Source organism: Cervus canadensis, chromosome 16, assembly GCF_019320065.1.
Source record: "Cervus canadensis isolate Bull #8, Minnesota chromosome 16, ASM1932006v1, whole genome shotgun sequence".
Classification (NCBI taxonomy): domain Eukaryota; kingdom Metazoa; phylum Chordata; class Mammalia; order Artiodactyla; family Cervidae; genus Cervus; species Cervus canadensis.
The window spans coordinates 45,591,544-45,610,106 of NC_057401.1; the positions used below are offsets into that span (position 1 = coordinate 45,591,544).

Here is an 18,563-nt window from a genome sequence, read left to right on the forward strand (position 1 = left end):
CCTTCTCCTCCTGCCTCCAATCCCTCCCAGCATCAGGGTCTTTTCCAAAGAGTCAACACTTCGCATGAGGTGGCCAAAGTATTGGAGTTTCAGCTTCAGCATCAGTCCTTCCAATGAACACCCAGGACTGATCTCCTTTAGGATGGACTGATTGGATCTCCTTGCAGTCCAAGGGACTCTCAAGAGTCTTCTCCAACACCACAGTTCAAAAGCATCAGTTTTTCGGCACTCAGCTTTCTTCACAGTCCAACTCTCACATCCGTACGTGACCAGTGGAAAAACCATAGCCTTGACCAGATGGACCTTTGTTGGCAAAGTAATGTCTCTGCTTTTTAATATGAAATCTAGGTTGGTCATAACTTTCCTTCCAAGGAGTAATTGTCTTTTAATTTCATGGCTGCAGTCACCATCTGCAGTGATTTTGGAGCCCCAAAAAGTAAAGTCTGATACTGTTTCCACTGTCTCCCCATCTCTTTCCCATGAGGTGATGGGACCAGGGATTAACTATTCAGAGATTGAAAGTGAAAGTGAAGTTGCTCAGTCGTGTCTGACTCTTTGTGACCCCATGGGACTGTAACCTACCAGGCTCCTCAGTCCATGGAATTTTCCAGGCAAGAGTACTGGAGTGGCTTGCCATTTCCTTCTACCAGGGGATCTTTCCAACCCAGGGATTGAATCCAGGCTCCCGCATTGCAGGAAGACGCTTTACTTTCTGAGCCACCAGGGAAGGCCTTAACTATCCTTTACATGGAGTGAGAAGCTGAAAATCTGGGTGGCTATGCCCAGAGGCAGAGAAGTAGGAAAGAATTTCATCAGTCTTCACTGGGATGGGAAGACACAATTTTAGTGTTTGGGGAAACTAAGATAAACAAAATTTTATGAGGTAAGCAATCCCAGAGTAAGAGAGGTACAGAAACATGAGCAGGATAGTCAGTTTTCCCTTTGAGGATTTGGAAAATTATTATGTTGTTGAAGGTTAAGATGTTAAATGTTGATACAAAAAAAACCTGAAAGGAAGAGTGGGTTTTTTTCCCCCATTTTCACAGTACTAAGGGAATAAAAGTTTGAGTTCATTAGTTGCCAAGGAGAAGAAACTGAATTATAAAAACAATATAATATCTGCTATTCTTATATAAGTGCATGCATGCATGCTAAGTCACTTCAGTCGTGTCTGACTCTGTGCAACCCTATGAACTATAGCCCACCAGGCTCCTCTGTCCATGGGATTTTCAAGTATGATTATATTAATACCAGAGAATCATTCAAAAATAATCACCCTCCCCCTAGTCAATAGGTTGTGATCTTTTAATCTCATTGCCTACAAGATTATAGGGTTAATTTACTATGCATTATAAAACCATCATTGAAAACATTATTTTTCATACATAATTCTAATGGTTACTTGTATGTGTCAATTTGGTTAGTGTATGTTGCCCAATTGTTTGGTCAAACACCAGTATAGATATTGCTGTGAAGTTATCTTTTAGATAAGATTAACATTTACAGTTAGTTGACTTTAAAAGAAGCATATCTCCCTCAAGAAAGTAAGTGGAATTCATAAAATCACTTGAATGTGTTAAGAGCAAATACTGAGGTTTTCTGGAAAAGAAAACTCTACATTAAGACTGAAACATCACCTCTTACCTGAATTTCCAGCCTGCAGGTCTACTCTCTAAAGATTTTGGACTCGCCAGTTCTTACAAACTACAATTGCATGTGCCATGTTTGTTTGTTTGTTTGTTTTTGAACAGATAGATGATAGACTGGTAGATAGACCAACCCCGTTGGTTATTTTCTCTGGAGTACCCTGAATCATACCACAATACCCAGGATTAAAACAAAAAGTAGAGACAAATGATAAAGAAAACGAAGATAATAAATAAATAGATAAAATTGAATGCTAGAGAAAAAATTCAAGATAAATAACATAAAAGTTATCACACATAGACTTAAAAATAAATGGAAATGATATGTTCCTAAATGTAGATGATGAATGTGAAATTGTACCATAGAACAATAAAAAAAAAAAAAAAAAAACACCAAATGGAAATCCTGGAACTGAAATAGCAATGGTTATTAAGAAAACAATAGATTGTTTTGGCTTAATAGTGGCCACAGCATAAAAGAGTTTGTGAACCAGATGCCAGATAAGCATGAATTTCTAGACTAGGGCAAAGAGAACAAAAATAACGAATAATAGAGAGGGAAAATAACATTAAAATATATGAGAAAGAATAAATCAATTTAATAGATATATAATTGAAATCATAGAAATGGATAGGAGAACACTGGATTGTGATGGTTAATGTTAAGTATCAACAAGTAACAATTTAAGATAACTGTGCTGATAAATATCTAAAAGTGATAATAGAGTTATTATCCAAAAGATATGGGCAGAGAGAGCAACTGATTCTGCTATAGTTATTTTGGTTATTTGCTTGACGTTTTTAACCTTTTTGCCAAAGTGCCCTTTTTTGTTCTATTCTACATAATAGTTTAACCAAAATAGTCTATTAAAATATAAAATTTATATTGTCTATATTTATTGACAGTGCAGGTGAGAGAAGAAAGATAAAAGCAAAATTCAAAAAGATTTTAAACATAGTAGTGTTTAAAGTCCAAAATCAATAAACATAAAATTTATTATAAATATAAAGTTCTAAAAAAAAAATATATATATATAAAGTTCTAAATTAATGTATATATTAGTCATGGTTTTCCAGTGAAACAGGACCAATAGGATTTATATAGATATGTATGAGGAGATTTATTATAGGAATTGGTTCATGCCATTATAAAGGGTGAAAAGTCCCGCCATCTGCCATCTGCCAGGTGGAGAACCAGGGAAGTTGGTGGTATAATTCAATTTTAAGTACAAAGGTCCGGGAACATGGGGAGCCACTGGTGTAACTCCCAGTCCAACCTGGGGGCTTGAGAACCAAAAGGCTGCTAGTTTGAGTCCCAGAGTCCAAAAGCCCAAGAGCTAGGACTCCAAGGTCTGAAGTCAGGAAAAGGTAGATATCCCAGCTCAAGAAGAAAGAGAATTTCCCTCTTTTCATCTTTTTGTACTATTTAGACTCCCAAGAGACTGGCTGATGTTTTCATGCATTGGTGAGGGCAGATTACTACTCTACTGAATCATATCCTAATATATTCCAGAAACACCCTCACTGACACATCCAGAAATAATGCTTTGCCAGCTATCTGGGCATCCCTTAGTAGAGTCAAGTTGACACTTAACATTAGCTATCACAATACAGAAAAAAGTAATATGTGCAGTTCTGAAACAGTGCCAAATTTCAGAAATTCTAAATGAGATAGTCATAACTGAATATCCTGGGGAAATATGTCATATGAGGAATACAGCAAAATTTAAATGTTTTTATTAGACTGTAGTGTTAAATTAAATACTAATTTAAATATTAAAATGATATTGACTGATTATTAATTAAATAAAGCAAATTAATATTTAAATTAGCACATTCTCTATGTGCTTAAGTCCTTCTTCTTAAGGTCTGTCCTGCCCTTAAGAAAAAGAAATACTTAAATAGTAATTGTCTTAGACCTCAGCCTCCTCAGGCAGGCTGTTCTGAGCCCTCTTCTCTACTAAGGTCTCAGCTTGGACCTGTTAAAAACCAGACTGTCAACACAAATAATATTTCAACCTCCCTTGAAACTCCTCCCTTAAAATGCCTGCTTGTAAAAGCTCAGTGCTACAAAGAGAATTTATTGGTAGAAGTGTGTTCTTATTCTATAATAATACAGATTACATTAATTAAGCAGTGTGTATAATGCTGTGCTTACAATTTTCATCTTATTTGGGGAGAGATAAGTTTTGAAGGTTTTTTAGTAGGATATTTCATTTCAGAAAAGTTATTATGGCTGTCATTACTTGGAGGAACACAGGATTGATTAGAGAAGTAAAATTTTTTAGAGTTTATGGCCACTTATAAATATACTAATAAAGTGGAGGATAGAAGTACTAAGAAACTGACCTTGGGAAAATATAGTTGAAATTAAATGTAAATTATTTTATTACTTTCTGAAGTTCATTGTACTTATAGCAAAATCTATTGTTCCATAGCTAAAGGATTCTGTTCTGCCATTATTAGTTGAGTTCATCTCAGAAGGCCTTGTATAAGATATTTCTGGAGGTAAAATATGTTAGATATTATTCCTATTATGGAACAGTCAGACAAGTAAGCAGGTATTTCTATTATTAGCTTGAAAAGTCAAATACTCTAAGAAAGGTTCTAAATAATTTTGTGAGTTCAGAGTAAGAAGTAATTTCTTTCATTGGTGAAAGTGATGATGATGGTGATGGGGCAAATAATAAGGTGTTTTTAATCTGAAAAGGTTCATTTACAGAAGCTTTTATTTGTTCTATTTGCTGAGGACTGAAATGAATTTTTCATTTGGAAAAAAGAAAGGTAATATGAAGTAGTTTAGGTTGGAAGGAAAGAAATGGGATTGGAGCAAATTGTGTAGAAACATAATGTGCAGGAAATCAATACAATATATTTGCCAAAAATATAGGGATTAAGGCAAACAAAGAGGTTGCATCAGATCTTTGGTGACCTTGACTGTCTGGTTAAAGTTGTGGAAAAATTGTGTCTTTAACTTTACTGTGCCTTTGAATATATTTTTTCCTAGGAAAATTTTGATAGCACTTTCTTAAGGAAAGATTAAAGAAAGAAAAATCTGTTCTGTTAATATTGGTACTGAGATAAGAAAAATCCTCCAAAAAAAATTTGCATTGGGAATAGAAAGTAAAAAATATAATAAAAACATATTATAGAGCTAGAATCAACATTGCTAGAAAATGATTGAATGGATCAGAATGAGCTATACAATGATAAATTGGACTTAGAGCCTAGATGTTTTGAAAGATTATGAAACCATTAAAAGCAATAAGGAATATAGATGAGGGAAGATTTAGAATTAAATAATAAATTCAGTCTGGTGCTCTGTGTTGACCTCCTGGCACTGTGTGATGACCTAGAAGGATGGAATGGGGGAGGGGAGGGAGCCTAGAGGGAAGGGATATATGTGTAATTATGGATGATTCACGTTGTTGTACGGCAAAAACCAACACAACATTGTAAAGCAATTTTTCTCCAATTAAAAATGAATTTTTAAAAAGATGAAAAAATAAATAAAAATAAAGAACTAAAAAAGTAAAATAATAATAAATTCAATCTAGCTCATGCAGAATATGACTATAGCTCCTAAGATGTAAAAACACATGAATGAAGATGGCCATTGAATGATGAATGAGTGTGGTGTTACTGAAAATGTAGAATTTAATATTGCTTTGGGGAGTTGGTACCAATACCACATTGTCCAACTCTCCTTGGATATTCTGTAATTCAAAGGCTAAGATAGTCTTTATTCTTTTTGATTTTCAGTTTTACAGGATTATCTTGATAAACTGTCTGAAAGGACTTCCCTGATAACTCAGTTGATAAAGAATCTGCCCGCAATGTAGGAGACCCTGGTTCGATTCCTGGATCGGGAAGATCCACTGGAGAAACCATAGTCTACTCACTGTGGTATTCTTGGGCTTCCCTTGTGGCTCAGCTAGTAAAGAATCCGCCCACAATGTGAGAAACCTGGGTTTGATCCCTGGGTTGGGAAGATCCCCTGGAGAAGGGAAAGGCTACCTCTTCTGGCTGGACAGTTCCATGGACTGTATAGTCCATGGGGTCACAAAGAGTCAGACATGGCGAAGCGACTTTCAAAAAAAAAAAGAAAAAACTCTCTGAGAACTAAAATACTGACTGCCATATCAATAAGTAAAGGATGCTGCAGCCATCAAACCATTGTTAATACATCATCGTCGCCAGAACGGTGAGCCCTGAGGGAATTCAGGATGGAGACAACTAGGCTGTCCATTGCCAGACTCACCTGGCAATCAACCTCGAAGTCACCTCTAGTGAAGCAAGCATACTGCAAAAACTCAGAATGAGAAAGCACAGGATATCTACCCCAGATAGTGCAGAGGAATGATCTCAGTTATCCCGGATTCTTGCATCTTCCCATACATAGAAAAGCACTAGGGAACTCCCTGCTGATCCAGTGGTTAAGCCTCTGTGCTTCCACTGTAAGGAGTGCTGGTCAGGGAACAGTGGTCCTCCGAGTCCTACAGCACTGACAAAAAAAAAAAAATGGATTAAATTTCCTAACTTGAGATATCTGGTTTTCTTTTAGTAAAAATAATCTTTAGGTGTTCCAACTGTCTGGTCTTTTATTGTAAAAACTCCCGCATACCATAGCTCCCTCACACCCTTGCCTCTTTGGAATCATTTTCTCAGTGTTATCTTGTTACAGAAACCAGTACTCGAGAAACCAAGCACCGCACTCGGAGAGTTGGAGAACTCAGGTTTATTACGCCGGCGGGCCCAGGGGAGTTAACACTCCAAGCCCCAAACAAAGGGATTACAGAGTTTTTATTGACAGACTATAGTGGGCAACACTAGGTGTTAATAGCCTGGTTTAAACTAAGGGGTTTTGCACATGCGAAACAGCAGTCAAGATGGGGAGAGGGATGCCTGACCCTTACACAGACAGGCATGATTAAGCAAGTTTGCAGGGGCCAGGCAACTGCAAAGAGCAGCAGGACAAGGGTGAGTGAGATAAACTCCAGTTCCTAGTATTGCAAGTCCCCACTTTCTGAGACTACGTGACCTATGTGATCTAGACTTTGCAAGGGGCAAGCTGAGTTACAGAGGCAGAAGGAGAAGGAGGTTATGTAAAATTTTAACTCTTCCTCTTCAATCTGACATGTGGTGTCTCAGGCTTGAAGTCCTTAGAAAGTCATCCAAATAAAACATAACTCTTAACTTTTAGATGGTGCATTATTATATATATATATTTTTTTCAGTCAACATCTCTCAAAAGATTATTTGCCCAGCAATATCCTGTCTACCAATAAGTTCATCAAGTCATTCTTCATTTCTATTATGGTGTATGTGTGTGTTTTTAAATCTTTATCTTTTTTTTTTTTTTTCCTCTTTAGGATTTTCATGTGTATACTTACATGTGCATCTGTTTTATGTCCAAATTAATCATAATTGTTTCCCTGCCATGTCTGGTTCTGATATGCTCTCTCCTTAAATTGTGTTTTTTTGTTTATTTATTTATTTATTTTTCTTTTGGTTTGCCTTATAAAATTGTCTCTTGAGAGTAGGGCATGATATACTGGGTAAAAACTGCAGTAAAAAGGCCTTCAGTAATACAGTGGTGGGGGACTGAAAGTCGCTCAGTGATGTCCGACTCTTTGTGACCCCATGGGCTGTAGCCTGCCAGGCTCTTCTGTCCATGGGGATTCTCCAGGCCACAATACTGGAGGGAGTAGCCTTTCCCTTCTCCAGGGGATCTTCCCAACTCAGGAATCAAACCCAGGCAGGTCTCCCTCATTGCAGGTGGATTCTTTACCAGCTGAGTCACAAGGGAAGCTCACAAATACTGGAGTGGGTAGCCTATCCCTTCTCCAGCGGATCTTCCCAACCCAGGAATCGAACTGGGGTCTCTTGCATTGCAGGCAGATTCTTTACCAACTGAGCTATCTAGGAAACCCTTAGAAGGTTCTTTAAATAGTCCTATGATTACTTCTCAATCTTCTAATGAGCCTATTTCTCTGCTGCCTAAATGGACATAAATTTGAGTAAACTCCAGGAGTTGGTGATGGACAGGAAGGCCTGTCGTGCTGCAGTCCATGGAGTTGCAAAGAATTGGACATGACTGAGCGACTGAACTGAACTGAACTGATGCCTCTGCAGTGTGAACTTCACAAGAGGTCCTCAGTTTTGTCTCCTCTTTCCCTTTAGGCAGGCCGAGATGGCTATAGTGTGTGAGTATTTCCCTTCCCCATTTCCTCCCAGGTCAGTTAGGCTTTGATAATGTTGGAGGAGGTCTCGCTCAGTCGTGTCTGAATCTTTGCGACCCCGTGGAAGGTAGCCTACCAGGCCCCGCCGTCCATGCAAGAATACTGGAGTGAGCTGTCATTTCCTTCTCCAGGGGATTTGATAATGTTAGGCGAGTATAATTTCCTCCGTTCTGTCTCGTCACAACAAAGATGTGAAGCGCAGGATGTTAAAGACCTTGGCGCGTCACAGCTCTTGGACAGTCCATATCCAAGACAGTTGGACAGATCAATTTTATTTGGAATATAAAGGAAAATACATCCTCGAGGCGTGAGGGCATGCTGACCCAAAAGATGGGAAGAGAAGAGAGAGAGAGAGAGAGCATGCTCGGGAGAGAGAGAGATCCCCGGCCCTTTGGCTCCTCTTTTTATATGATTTTTTTTCCTACTCCTGGGCCTGCCCTATGTAAACTGGGCTAGCCAGGAGTGCTGTTTGTTCTACCTGAGGTCCTCACTCCAGTTCTTGGACCTTCCTTTGTTCTATTTTTGCCAGCTTTTCCCTTCCTTGTCTTTTAGCCACCGCCATTCTGGACTCCTGCCTCTTATTCTCACTACCTAACAATAATATTCCAGCAGGTTAGGTTCTGGTAAATAGTTTACTCTGAGGACAGGCTTTATTCAAAAGAACAAGTAACCTGGGTGTTTCAAAATGGTGTTTACCCCTTCTCCCTGCTAGGCTCATGAAGTGATTTTTCTCAATTATTTGCTGTGAGAATTTTGTTGGTCTTTTGGGAATAAATCTCACAATATCATGACCCGCCCCCCACAACTCCACATGACTGAGTTCCACCAGTTAAACACCAAATTGTCAACACTGAGCTTCCAGCAAACTTCGCAATTGTATTTGAGGTTTTCCTCCCCAGGCACTTCTTCCCGAGGCAGCTTCTGCTTGTGCGTCTCCACTCTATTAACATAACTACCTGTTTTTAACACATGAGAAAGGCAAGGGAAGAGAAGCCAAGAAATGATCAGAGATGAAGGCAGGTAGGTCACTGTAGGTCATGTAAACGGGTTTCAATTTTATACAGGATATAAAAGGGAGACAGTGTCAGTTTTAGGAGAATTGTGACATGACCTCACATATAATATTTTTTAATTTTTCTGGATATTATGTGGAAAATGAGTCATATGTTGGCCAGATGTCTAGTACAGGGATAAGTTAAGGGATTCTTGCAGTAATTTGAACATCCGATGATGTATATTTAAAACATCTTCTACAGGGGATCTTCCCAACCCAGAGATTGAACCCAGTCTCCTGCATTGCAGGCAGATTATTTACCAGTTGAGCTACAAGGGAAACCCAAGAACACTGGAGTGGATAGCCTATCCCTTCTCCAGGGGATCTTCCTGACCCAGGAATCGAACTGGGGTCTCCTGCATTACAGGCAGATTCTTTACCAACTGAGCTATGAGGGAAGCCCTAAATACCAACTTACAGTGTAGCAGAAACATTGAAAAATATTTAAATTCTTTGAATCATCAAATTTTTTAATAAATATATGCTAAATAGATGATTATGGTCGTCTATGAAGAATTTTAGTAATAGTTAAAATAATAAGTTAACAATTTAAATATCCAAAATAGACATTTACTTATATTACCATATGATTTAATATTATTTCACACTAAAAACATTGCTTTAAAGTGATATATCATGACATAATATATTGTTTATAATACAATACTAAAAACATATTAAGCAACGTGTAGATTTCTATTTGAATATGATTATATCACCATTTCAGTGGACATGAACTTGGGTGAACTCCAGGAGATAGTGAGGGACGGGGAAGCCTGGCATACTGCAGTCCATGTGGTCACGAAGAGTCGGACATGACTTGCTCACTGACAAACAAGAACAACATTTACCACCTCTGTTCATATTTGTTTTATTTCTAGTAAATCTTCCTTAAATGACAAAGAAGGAATATACTAGATATTTGCTAAAGAAGTAAGAAGAATTGGTGAGTTTGATTTCCATCACTAAGATGATATAAATAACTGAACAAGTTTGGGCTTATTTGGGTAGGTGGGGCTTAGGTGGGTAGAATTCTACTTGTCTAAACAGCTATCAAGACTTGTTAAAAAGTAACATTAGTTAGGCAGATAGTATTGGAGTAGTAATAAATGGCAATTAGAAATTGCCCCCATGTATGAGGAAATATAGGCTTCTCTGGTGGTTCAGATGGTAAAGAATCTGGCTTCAATGTGGGAGACCTGGGTTCAATCCCTGAGTTGGGAAGATCCCCTGGAGAAGAACCCACTCCAATATTCTTGCCTGGAGAATTCCATGGACAGAGGAGCCGGGCAGGCTATAGTCAGTGGGGTTGCAAAGAGTCTGACACGACTGAGCAACTAAACACATAAGGAAATGTAATGAATTATGTAACTAATACTTCATTTGAATAAAAGTCAATAATACTGAGACAATTGAATAATCAGATAGAAAAAAACATAGGTCCATAGTTCACATTATGCATAATAAAACCTTACAGCTTTTTTTGTTACAAAATATAGGAAAACATTTTGTGATGTGTTAAAAAGTATTTTAAAATAGTTTTAATTAGGAAGGGTTTCTTAAAACACAGAACTGCAAAGAAGGAAAACAATAACACTTTTGAATAAATTGAATGTTTGAATAGTAAAATACACTGTGAACAGAATAAAATTAGAAGTAATAGAGAGATACAACTAACAAAATATTCAGATTTGAAAGGATCCGGTCATTCTGGTCAAAACAAACAAACAAACAGGTAACTGAGGCTACTGAAATTCGAACAAATTTGGGCACAGTCTATGATCAGATATTTCATGGAAGAGGCTCACCTGGACAATGCACTGATGCACAATTGCAAAGAACATTTCTGTGAATCAATGTGATGTCATTTTAAATTCTGATTATTGAAGCAATGGAAAATTTAATGCACTGGTGATGGTATTGAGACTTGTAAATTATTTTTGATGGCAATTTGAAGATGCCATTCAAAAACAGAATGAGCACATTCCATGCTATCCTAAACAACATAGCAGGGGAAAAGGGTTTCCACAATCCATCCCAAATCTTCACAGCATGAATAATAGAATCTATGAAACTGTCACTTTCAAATATATTAAAACTTCCATCAGGATGTTTAATGTGTTGAAGTTCATGCCTCAGCAGATAGCATAACTTATTAAATTTTTTACTAAATAAAATATAATATACACACATATTTACACACACACACACCCCTCTGGGAATGTTGTTGTTGTTCATCACCATGTTGTGTCTGACTCTTTGCAACCCCATAGACTGCAGCACACCAGGCTCCCCTGTCTTTCACTATCTCCCAGAGTTTGCTCAAATTCATATACATTGAATTGGAGATACTATCTAACAATCTAATCTTCTGCCACCCGCATCTTTTACTTTCAGTCTTTTCCAGTATCAGAGCCTTTTCCAATGAGTCAGCTCTTTGTATCAGGTGTCCAAAATATTGACGCTTCAGTATCAATCCTTCCAATGAATATTCAGTTTTGATACCCTTTAGGATTGACTGCTTTAATCTTTTAGCAGTCCAAGGACTCTCTAGAGTCTTCTCCAGTGTCACAACTTGAAAGTATCAATTCTTCAATGCTCAGACTTCTTCATGATCTCTCACATCCCTACAAGACCACTGGAAAAACCATAGCTTTAACTAGATGGACCTTTGTCAACAAAGTGATGTCTCTGCTTTTTAATACTCTGTGTAGGCTTTTCATAGCTTTCCTTCCAAGGAGCAAGTGGCTTTTAATTTCCAGGCTACAGTCGACATCCTCAGTGATTTTGTAGCTCAGGAAAAAAAAAATCTGGCTCTGTTTCCACTTTTTCCCTGCCTATTTGCCATGAAGTGATGGGACCAGATGCCATGATATTAGTTTTCTGAATGTTGAGTTTTAAGCTGGCTTTTTCACTCTTCTCTTTCACTCTCATGAAAAAGCTTTTTAGCTCTTCTTGGCAGAAATGTCCATTTCTGCCATTAGAGTGGTATCATCTGCATATCTGAGGTTGTTTATATTTCTCCCAGCATTCTTGATTCCAACTTGTGATTCATCCAGTCTGGCATTTTGCATGATGTACTCTGCATATAAGTTGAATAAGCAAAATGAGAGTATACAGCCTTGTACTCCTTTCCCAATTTTGAACTTGTCCACCGTTCCATGTACGGTTCTAACTGTTGCTTCTTAACCTGTATACAGGTTTCTCAGGAAGCTAGTATGGTGGTCTGGTACTCCCATCTCTTTAAGAATTTTCCACAGTTTTTTTGTTATCTGCACAGTCAAAGGCTTTAGCATAGTCAATAAAGCAGAAGTATATGTTTCTCTGGAATCCCCTTGCTTTCTCTATGATCCAAGGAATGTTGGCAGTTAATCTCTGGTCCCTCTGCCTTTTCTAAACCCAGCTTGTACATTCTATAGTTCTTTGCTCACATACTGCTGAAGCCTAATGAAAGATTTTGTGCCTAACCTTTCTAGCATGTGAAATGAGTGCAATGGTACAGTAGTTTGAACATTCTTTAGCACTGTCCTTCTTTGGGATTGAAATGAAAACTGACACTTTCAAGTCGTGTGGCCGTTGCTGAGTTTTCCAAATTTGCACATTCACATCAGGTGGTATATACACACTAGGGGATACATACAAACACAAACATGAACACACACACACCACAGGACACACACATACACACCAGGGTATGTACAAATATCAATATGTAAATAACAGCAGTATTGTTAAATTAAAAAAAGCTCGAGTGGTAAGCAAATATTAAAATATATATATATTTTACATACTAACTTGATAAATATATTGTGGTCTATTCATATAGTGAAAAATTACAGGATTGAGAAAATAGATACATTAGAGAAATAGGAATGAAGGCATCAGTGCAGATGGCTCATAAATACAATTTATCTTAATAAGAATAGGACAGATTATATTTATAAGAAATTTCCAGGTGGCACTAGTGGTAAAGAACCTGCCAAGCAGGAGGCGCAAGAGATATGGGCTTGATTCCTGGATTGGTAAAATCCCCTCGAAAAAGAAATGGCAACCCACTCCGGTATTCTTGCCTGGAGATTTCCATGGACAGAGGAGCCTGCCAGGCTATTGTCCATGGGCTCGCAAAGAATCAGACATTACTGAAGTGATAAATCATAGAAAACAGAGAAAATATCAATCTATTATTTGTAAGTGAAGTCTCTCAGTCATGTCCAACTCTTTGCAACCCCGTGGACTGTAGCCCACCAGGCTCCTCCGTCCATGGGATTCTCCAGGCAAGAATACTGGAGTGGGTTGCCTGTTCCTTCTCCAGGGATTATTTGTAAAGTCATGGTTAATTGATTATTTTTAAATACAGAATCATGGAATTCACAATAATTGTATAAATAATAAAAATGTCTAACAACTAAGCAAATAGTAGAATCTTAACCCTAGATAGGAAGATAGATAGGAACGGCAAGAATATTTGTTAAATAATTTCAAAATTCCATAAGAAATGTATGACAATTATAGAAATATCCCAGTGGAGTTCAGTTCAGTCACTCAGTCATGTCCAACTCTTTGCAACCCCATGGACTGCAGCACGGGAGGCCTCCCTGTCTATCGCCAATTCCTGGAGGGTACTCAAAATCATGTCCATTGAGCCAGGGATGCCATGAAACCATCTCATCCTCTGTCGACCCCTTCTCCTCCCACTTCCAATCTTTCCCAGAAACAGGGTCTTTTCAAATGGGTCAGCTCTTTGCATCAGGTGGCCAAAGTATTGGAGTTTCTGTTTCAGCATCAGTCCTTCCAATAAACATTCAGGACTGATTTCCTTTAGAATAGACTGGTTGGATCCCCTTGCTATCCAAGGGACTCTCAAGAGTCTTCTCCAGTACCACAGTTCAAAAGCACAAAAAGTGCTCAACTTTCTTTACAGTCCAACTCTCACATCCATACATGACTATTGGAAAAACCTTAGCCTTGACTAGAGAGACCTTTGTTGGCAAAGTAACATCTCTGCTTTTTAATATGTTGTCTAGGTTGGTCATAACTTTTCTTCCAAGGAGCAAGTATCTTTTAACTTCATGCCTGCATTCACCATCTGCGGTGATTTTGAAGCCCCCCAAAATAAAGTATGTCACAGTTTCCACTGTTACCCATCTATTTGCCATGAAGTGATGGGACCAGATGCCATGATCTTAGTTTTCTGAATGTTGAGCTTTAGGCCAACTTTTTCACTCTCCTCTTTCACTTTCATCAAGAGGCTCTATAGTTCCTCTTCACTTTCTTCCATAAGGGTGGTGTCATCTGCATATCTGAGGTTATTGATATTTCTCCCAGCAATCTTGATTCCAGCTTGTGCTTCATCCAGCCCAACATTTCTCATGATGTACTCTGCATATAAGTAAAACAAGCAGGGTGACAATATACAGTCCTGATGTACTCTTTTCCCTATTTGGAACTAGTCAGTTGTTCCATGTCCAGATTTGACTGTTGCTTCTTGACCTGCATACAGGTTTCTCAAGAGGCAGGTCAAGTGGTCTGGTATTCCCATTTCCTTCAGAATTTTCCAGAGTATATAGTGATCCACAAAGTCAAAGGCTTTGGCATAGTCAATAAAGCAGAAATAGATGTTTTTCTGGAATTCTCTTGTTTTTTCGATGATCCAGCGGATGTTGGCAATTTGATCTCTGGTTCCTCTGCCTTTTCTAACTCCAGCTTGAACATCTGGAAGTTCATGGTTCACTTATTGCTGAAGCCTGGCTTGGAGAATTTTGAGCATGACTTCACTAGCATGTGAGATGAGTACAATTGTGTGGTAGTTGGAGCATTCTTTGATATTGCCTTTCTTAGGGATTGGAATGAAAGCTGACCTTTTCCAGTCCTGTGACCACTGCTGAGTTTTCCAAATTTTCTGGCATATTGAGTGCAGCACTTTCACAGCATCATCTTTCAGGATTTGAAATAGCTCAACTGGAATTCCATCACCTCCACTAGCTTTGTTCATAGTGAGGCTTCCTAAGGCTCACTTGAATTCACAATCCAGGATGTCTGGCTCTAGGTGAGTGATCACACCATCGTGATTATCTGTCGTGAAGATCTTTTTGATACAGTTCTTCTGTGTATTCTTGCCACCTCTTCTTAATATCTTCTGCTTCTGTTAGGTCCATACTATGTCTGTCCTTTATTGTGCCCATCTTTGCATGAAATGTTCCCTTGGTATCTCTAATTTTCTTGAAGAGATCTCTAGTCTTTCCCATTCTATTGTTTCCCTCTATTTCATTGCATTGATTGTGGAGGAAGACTTTCTTATCTCTCCTTGCTATTCTTTGGAACTCTGCATTCCAGTGGGTATATTTTTCCTTTTATCCTTTGTCTTTTGCTCCTCTTCTATTCACAGCTATATGTAAGGCCTCCTCAGCAACCATATTGCCTTTTTGCATTTATTTTCCTTGGGGATGATCTTGATCCCTGCCTCCTGCACAATGTCACAAACCTCCATTCATAGTTCTTCAGGCACTCTATCTATCAGACCTAATCCCTTGAATCTGTTTCCCACTTCCACTATATAATAATAAGGGATTTGATTTAGGACATACCTGAATGGCCTAGTGGTTTTCCCTACTTTCTTCAATTTCGGTCTGAATTTGGCAATAAGGAGTTCACGTTCTGAGCCACAGTCAGCCCTCGATCTTGTTTTTGCTGACTGTATGGAGCTTCTCCATCTTTGGCTGCAAAGAATATAATCAATCTGATTTTAGTGTTGGCCATCTGGTGATGTCCATGTGTAGAGTCTTCTCTTGTGTTTTTGGAAGAGGGTGTTTGCTATGACCAGTGTGTTCTCTTGGCAAAACATGTTTGCCTTTGCCCTGCTTCATTCTGTACTCCAAGGCAAAAGTTGTCTGTTATTCCAGGTATTTCTTGACTCCCTACTTTTGCATTGCAGTACCCTATAATGAAAAGGACATCTTTTTGGGTGTTATTTGTAGAAGGTCTTGTGTGTCTTCATAGAACTGTTCAACTTCAGCTTCTTCAGCATTACTGGTCAGAGCATAGACTTGGATTACTGTGATATTGAATGGTTTGAACTGGATATTGAACTGGAGAAGGGAATGGCAAACCACTTCAGTATTCTTGCCTTGAGAACCCCATGAATAATATGAAAAGGAGCATCCCACTTACACATAAACAGTTAATTAACTTTAAATTTTAAGTTTAACTGTGGCTCATGTATAATAAAAAATAATTGTGTGATCTATGAACAGGTGAATGAACTTCCTGTCATGTTAGCATTATCATATTTTAGTGGTGAGTAAAAAGCTAAATATTTTGACTAGTTTATTTTAATTTAATATACCAAATTTTAAAACAAATCATAGTCTACTTTTATTCCTATATCTCAAGCACAAACAATAAACTTTAAAACATTTTGATTATATCTGAATATAATAATTAGATAAATAGCAAGTAGAATGCTTTCAGTTTTTTAAATTTTATGTTTGAAAAGCTAATCTTCCTATAGTTTTCAATGAATCTTACATGACTGTAATATATTATGTTTCCATTTTGGTTACTTTTAGTAGTTCTTAATCTTTTTATTGATATAGGAGATATACCTATATTTATACAAATATGATCGTTTTCATTAACATAAGATATAACTAGTTTTTTTAGAGCTTCCTTGGTGGCTCAGTGGTAAAGAATCCACCTGCAATGCAGGAGACCCAGGTTCAATCCCTGGGTCAGAAAGATCACATGGAGAAAGAAATAGCAATCCATTCCAGTATTCTTCCCTGGAAAATCCCATGGACAGAGGAGCATGGCAAACTGTAGTTCATGGGGTTTAAAGCGTCGGACACGACTTAGCGACAGAGCACAAGCACAATAGTCATTTTTTAGTTATTTTTCTCTGCTACTCTCAATTATTTGTATAACAGCATTTGTTACTAAAATTTATCTAAATGTATTTCCTACAGTTATTAAAATATTCCAGCCTTTTAGATTATCTATCCTTGCATTGCACTCTAATATCATAACTCATTTAACACTTCTATTTCTTGTCTTCTTGCTTCAGTATTAACTCTGTTTTATATCTTTATATCCATTATAATAATACAACACACAGAGAAACAAATAATTCATTTTGAGAACATCTATTCAGAAAATTGCTACAGCTTTGAACTCCAAAACAAAATCATATATTTGATGTAATAATATAAAAACTATGCTGAGATATTTAACATTTACTCCAAGAGGTGTTTTTCATTTTTATTTATTCTTTGCAGAGAAAAAAAAAAACAAACTTTCAATCACATTTTAAACAAAATACTCTTTAACCAGTACACGGAAGATTATGAAAGAGGAATATGTTACTTCTGAACAAACAAGTCTATCATTAGGTTTTAAATGAAAAAGAAAAAAGGATGGTGAAAACAACTTTTAAAAACTTTAGATTTGAATACCGAATACATGTTGCTTCCTAATCCCTCTCACTATTATCTGACCAATTTTTATTTTTTGCACAACATTTAAGTCATATAAGAAAAGCAGAGTGGAACTTATAGGTAGGAGATTAAAATGAAGTGAGAAGTTGGCAACTCAAGATTTGATAGTCATCACTGAATATCCAAGTCCATAGTATTGAAACAATTTACAACTGACAGACATAGATGTTTCCATAATGGTGAGGGGAAAATGCTAATGATGGGTAGGATGCAATGTAGTTACCAGAAACTCTTACAAGCTATTTTGCCTTTAGAATGTCAGAGCAATTAGAAAGATGAGTACATTAAAACATGTGTTCCAAATTTTTAACGTGTCCAAAGCTTTATTTTTTGTCAGATTAGTGTTAACGTATCTATCTTACCAAATTTTGTTCTACAACTGAGAACTCAGTACACACATAGTGGGTGTCTGTCAAACCAGCTATGAGAAAATGTGCAAAACAGAAAAAAGAAAACAAGGTTGATGCAGATAATACATTAATATTCTCCTAACTGAAATATGAGAATAATGTTTTTTGTACTAAACATTATATGAAGCGTTTATTGCAAAGCACTGGACATATAAGAAACTGTTGAATATAGAGTATTATTCTGTCATCAGTGAAATTATCTGTAAATGAAGACATTGTAGACTTCAAAGAAGAGAAGGAAATGTACAGGAGTTTCTGACTCAGAAGTCATATATAATTATTACATTGGGTCTGTGTGTGTTTGTGTGTGTGTGTTAGTCACTCAGTCATATCTGACTCTTTGTAACCCCATGGGCTGTAGGCCCACCAGGTTCCTCTGTCCATGGAATTCTCCATGCAAGAATACTGGAGTGGGTTTCCATTTCCTCTTCTAGGGGATCTTCTTGACCCAGGAAGTGAACCTGGGTCTCCCACTTAGCAGGCATATTCTTTACAGCCTGAGCTACCTGGGAAACCCATTACATAGTGGCACAATGCCAAAACATTAATTATTCATTGGATGTTTAGCTCCTGGAGACCTATGGCTATGGCTTGTCACTATTTAAACCCCTACTGATCTTTATGATACCCAACAGATAAAAACACTATCCAAAAAGCCAACTGATTTACTAATTCAAAGTTGATATGTGCAAAGTAAATTACCATTTTCTAAAGCAATGTTA

The 18,563-nt window shown here is 37.4% G+C and overlaps 1 protein-coding gene and 1 long non-coding RNA gene across 2 annotated transcripts in view; one reads left to right on the forward strand and one right to left on the reverse strand.

Moving 5' to 3' along the window:
• Positions 1-18,563, forward strand: part of LOC122454590 — a 361,135-nt gene that overhangs the window by 236,824 nt on the left and 105,748 nt on the right. Inside the window, exon 2 of the mRNA XM_043489174.1 lies at positions 9,824-9,888. Coding sequence (XP_043345109.1) covers positions 9,824-9,860 — 37 coding nt within the window. The 3' untranslated portion in view covers positions 9,861-9,888. The remainder of the gene's footprint in view (positions 1-9,823; positions 9,889-18,563) is intronic.
• Positions 11,771-14,235, reverse strand: LOC122454591. The gene is made up of 3 exons (XR_006273444.1): positions 14,158-14,235; positions 13,623-13,627; positions 11,771-11,844 (listed from the first exon to the last, which is right to left on the reverse strand). It is a non-coding gene; the product is annotated as an uncharacterized LOC122454591 (long non-coding RNA).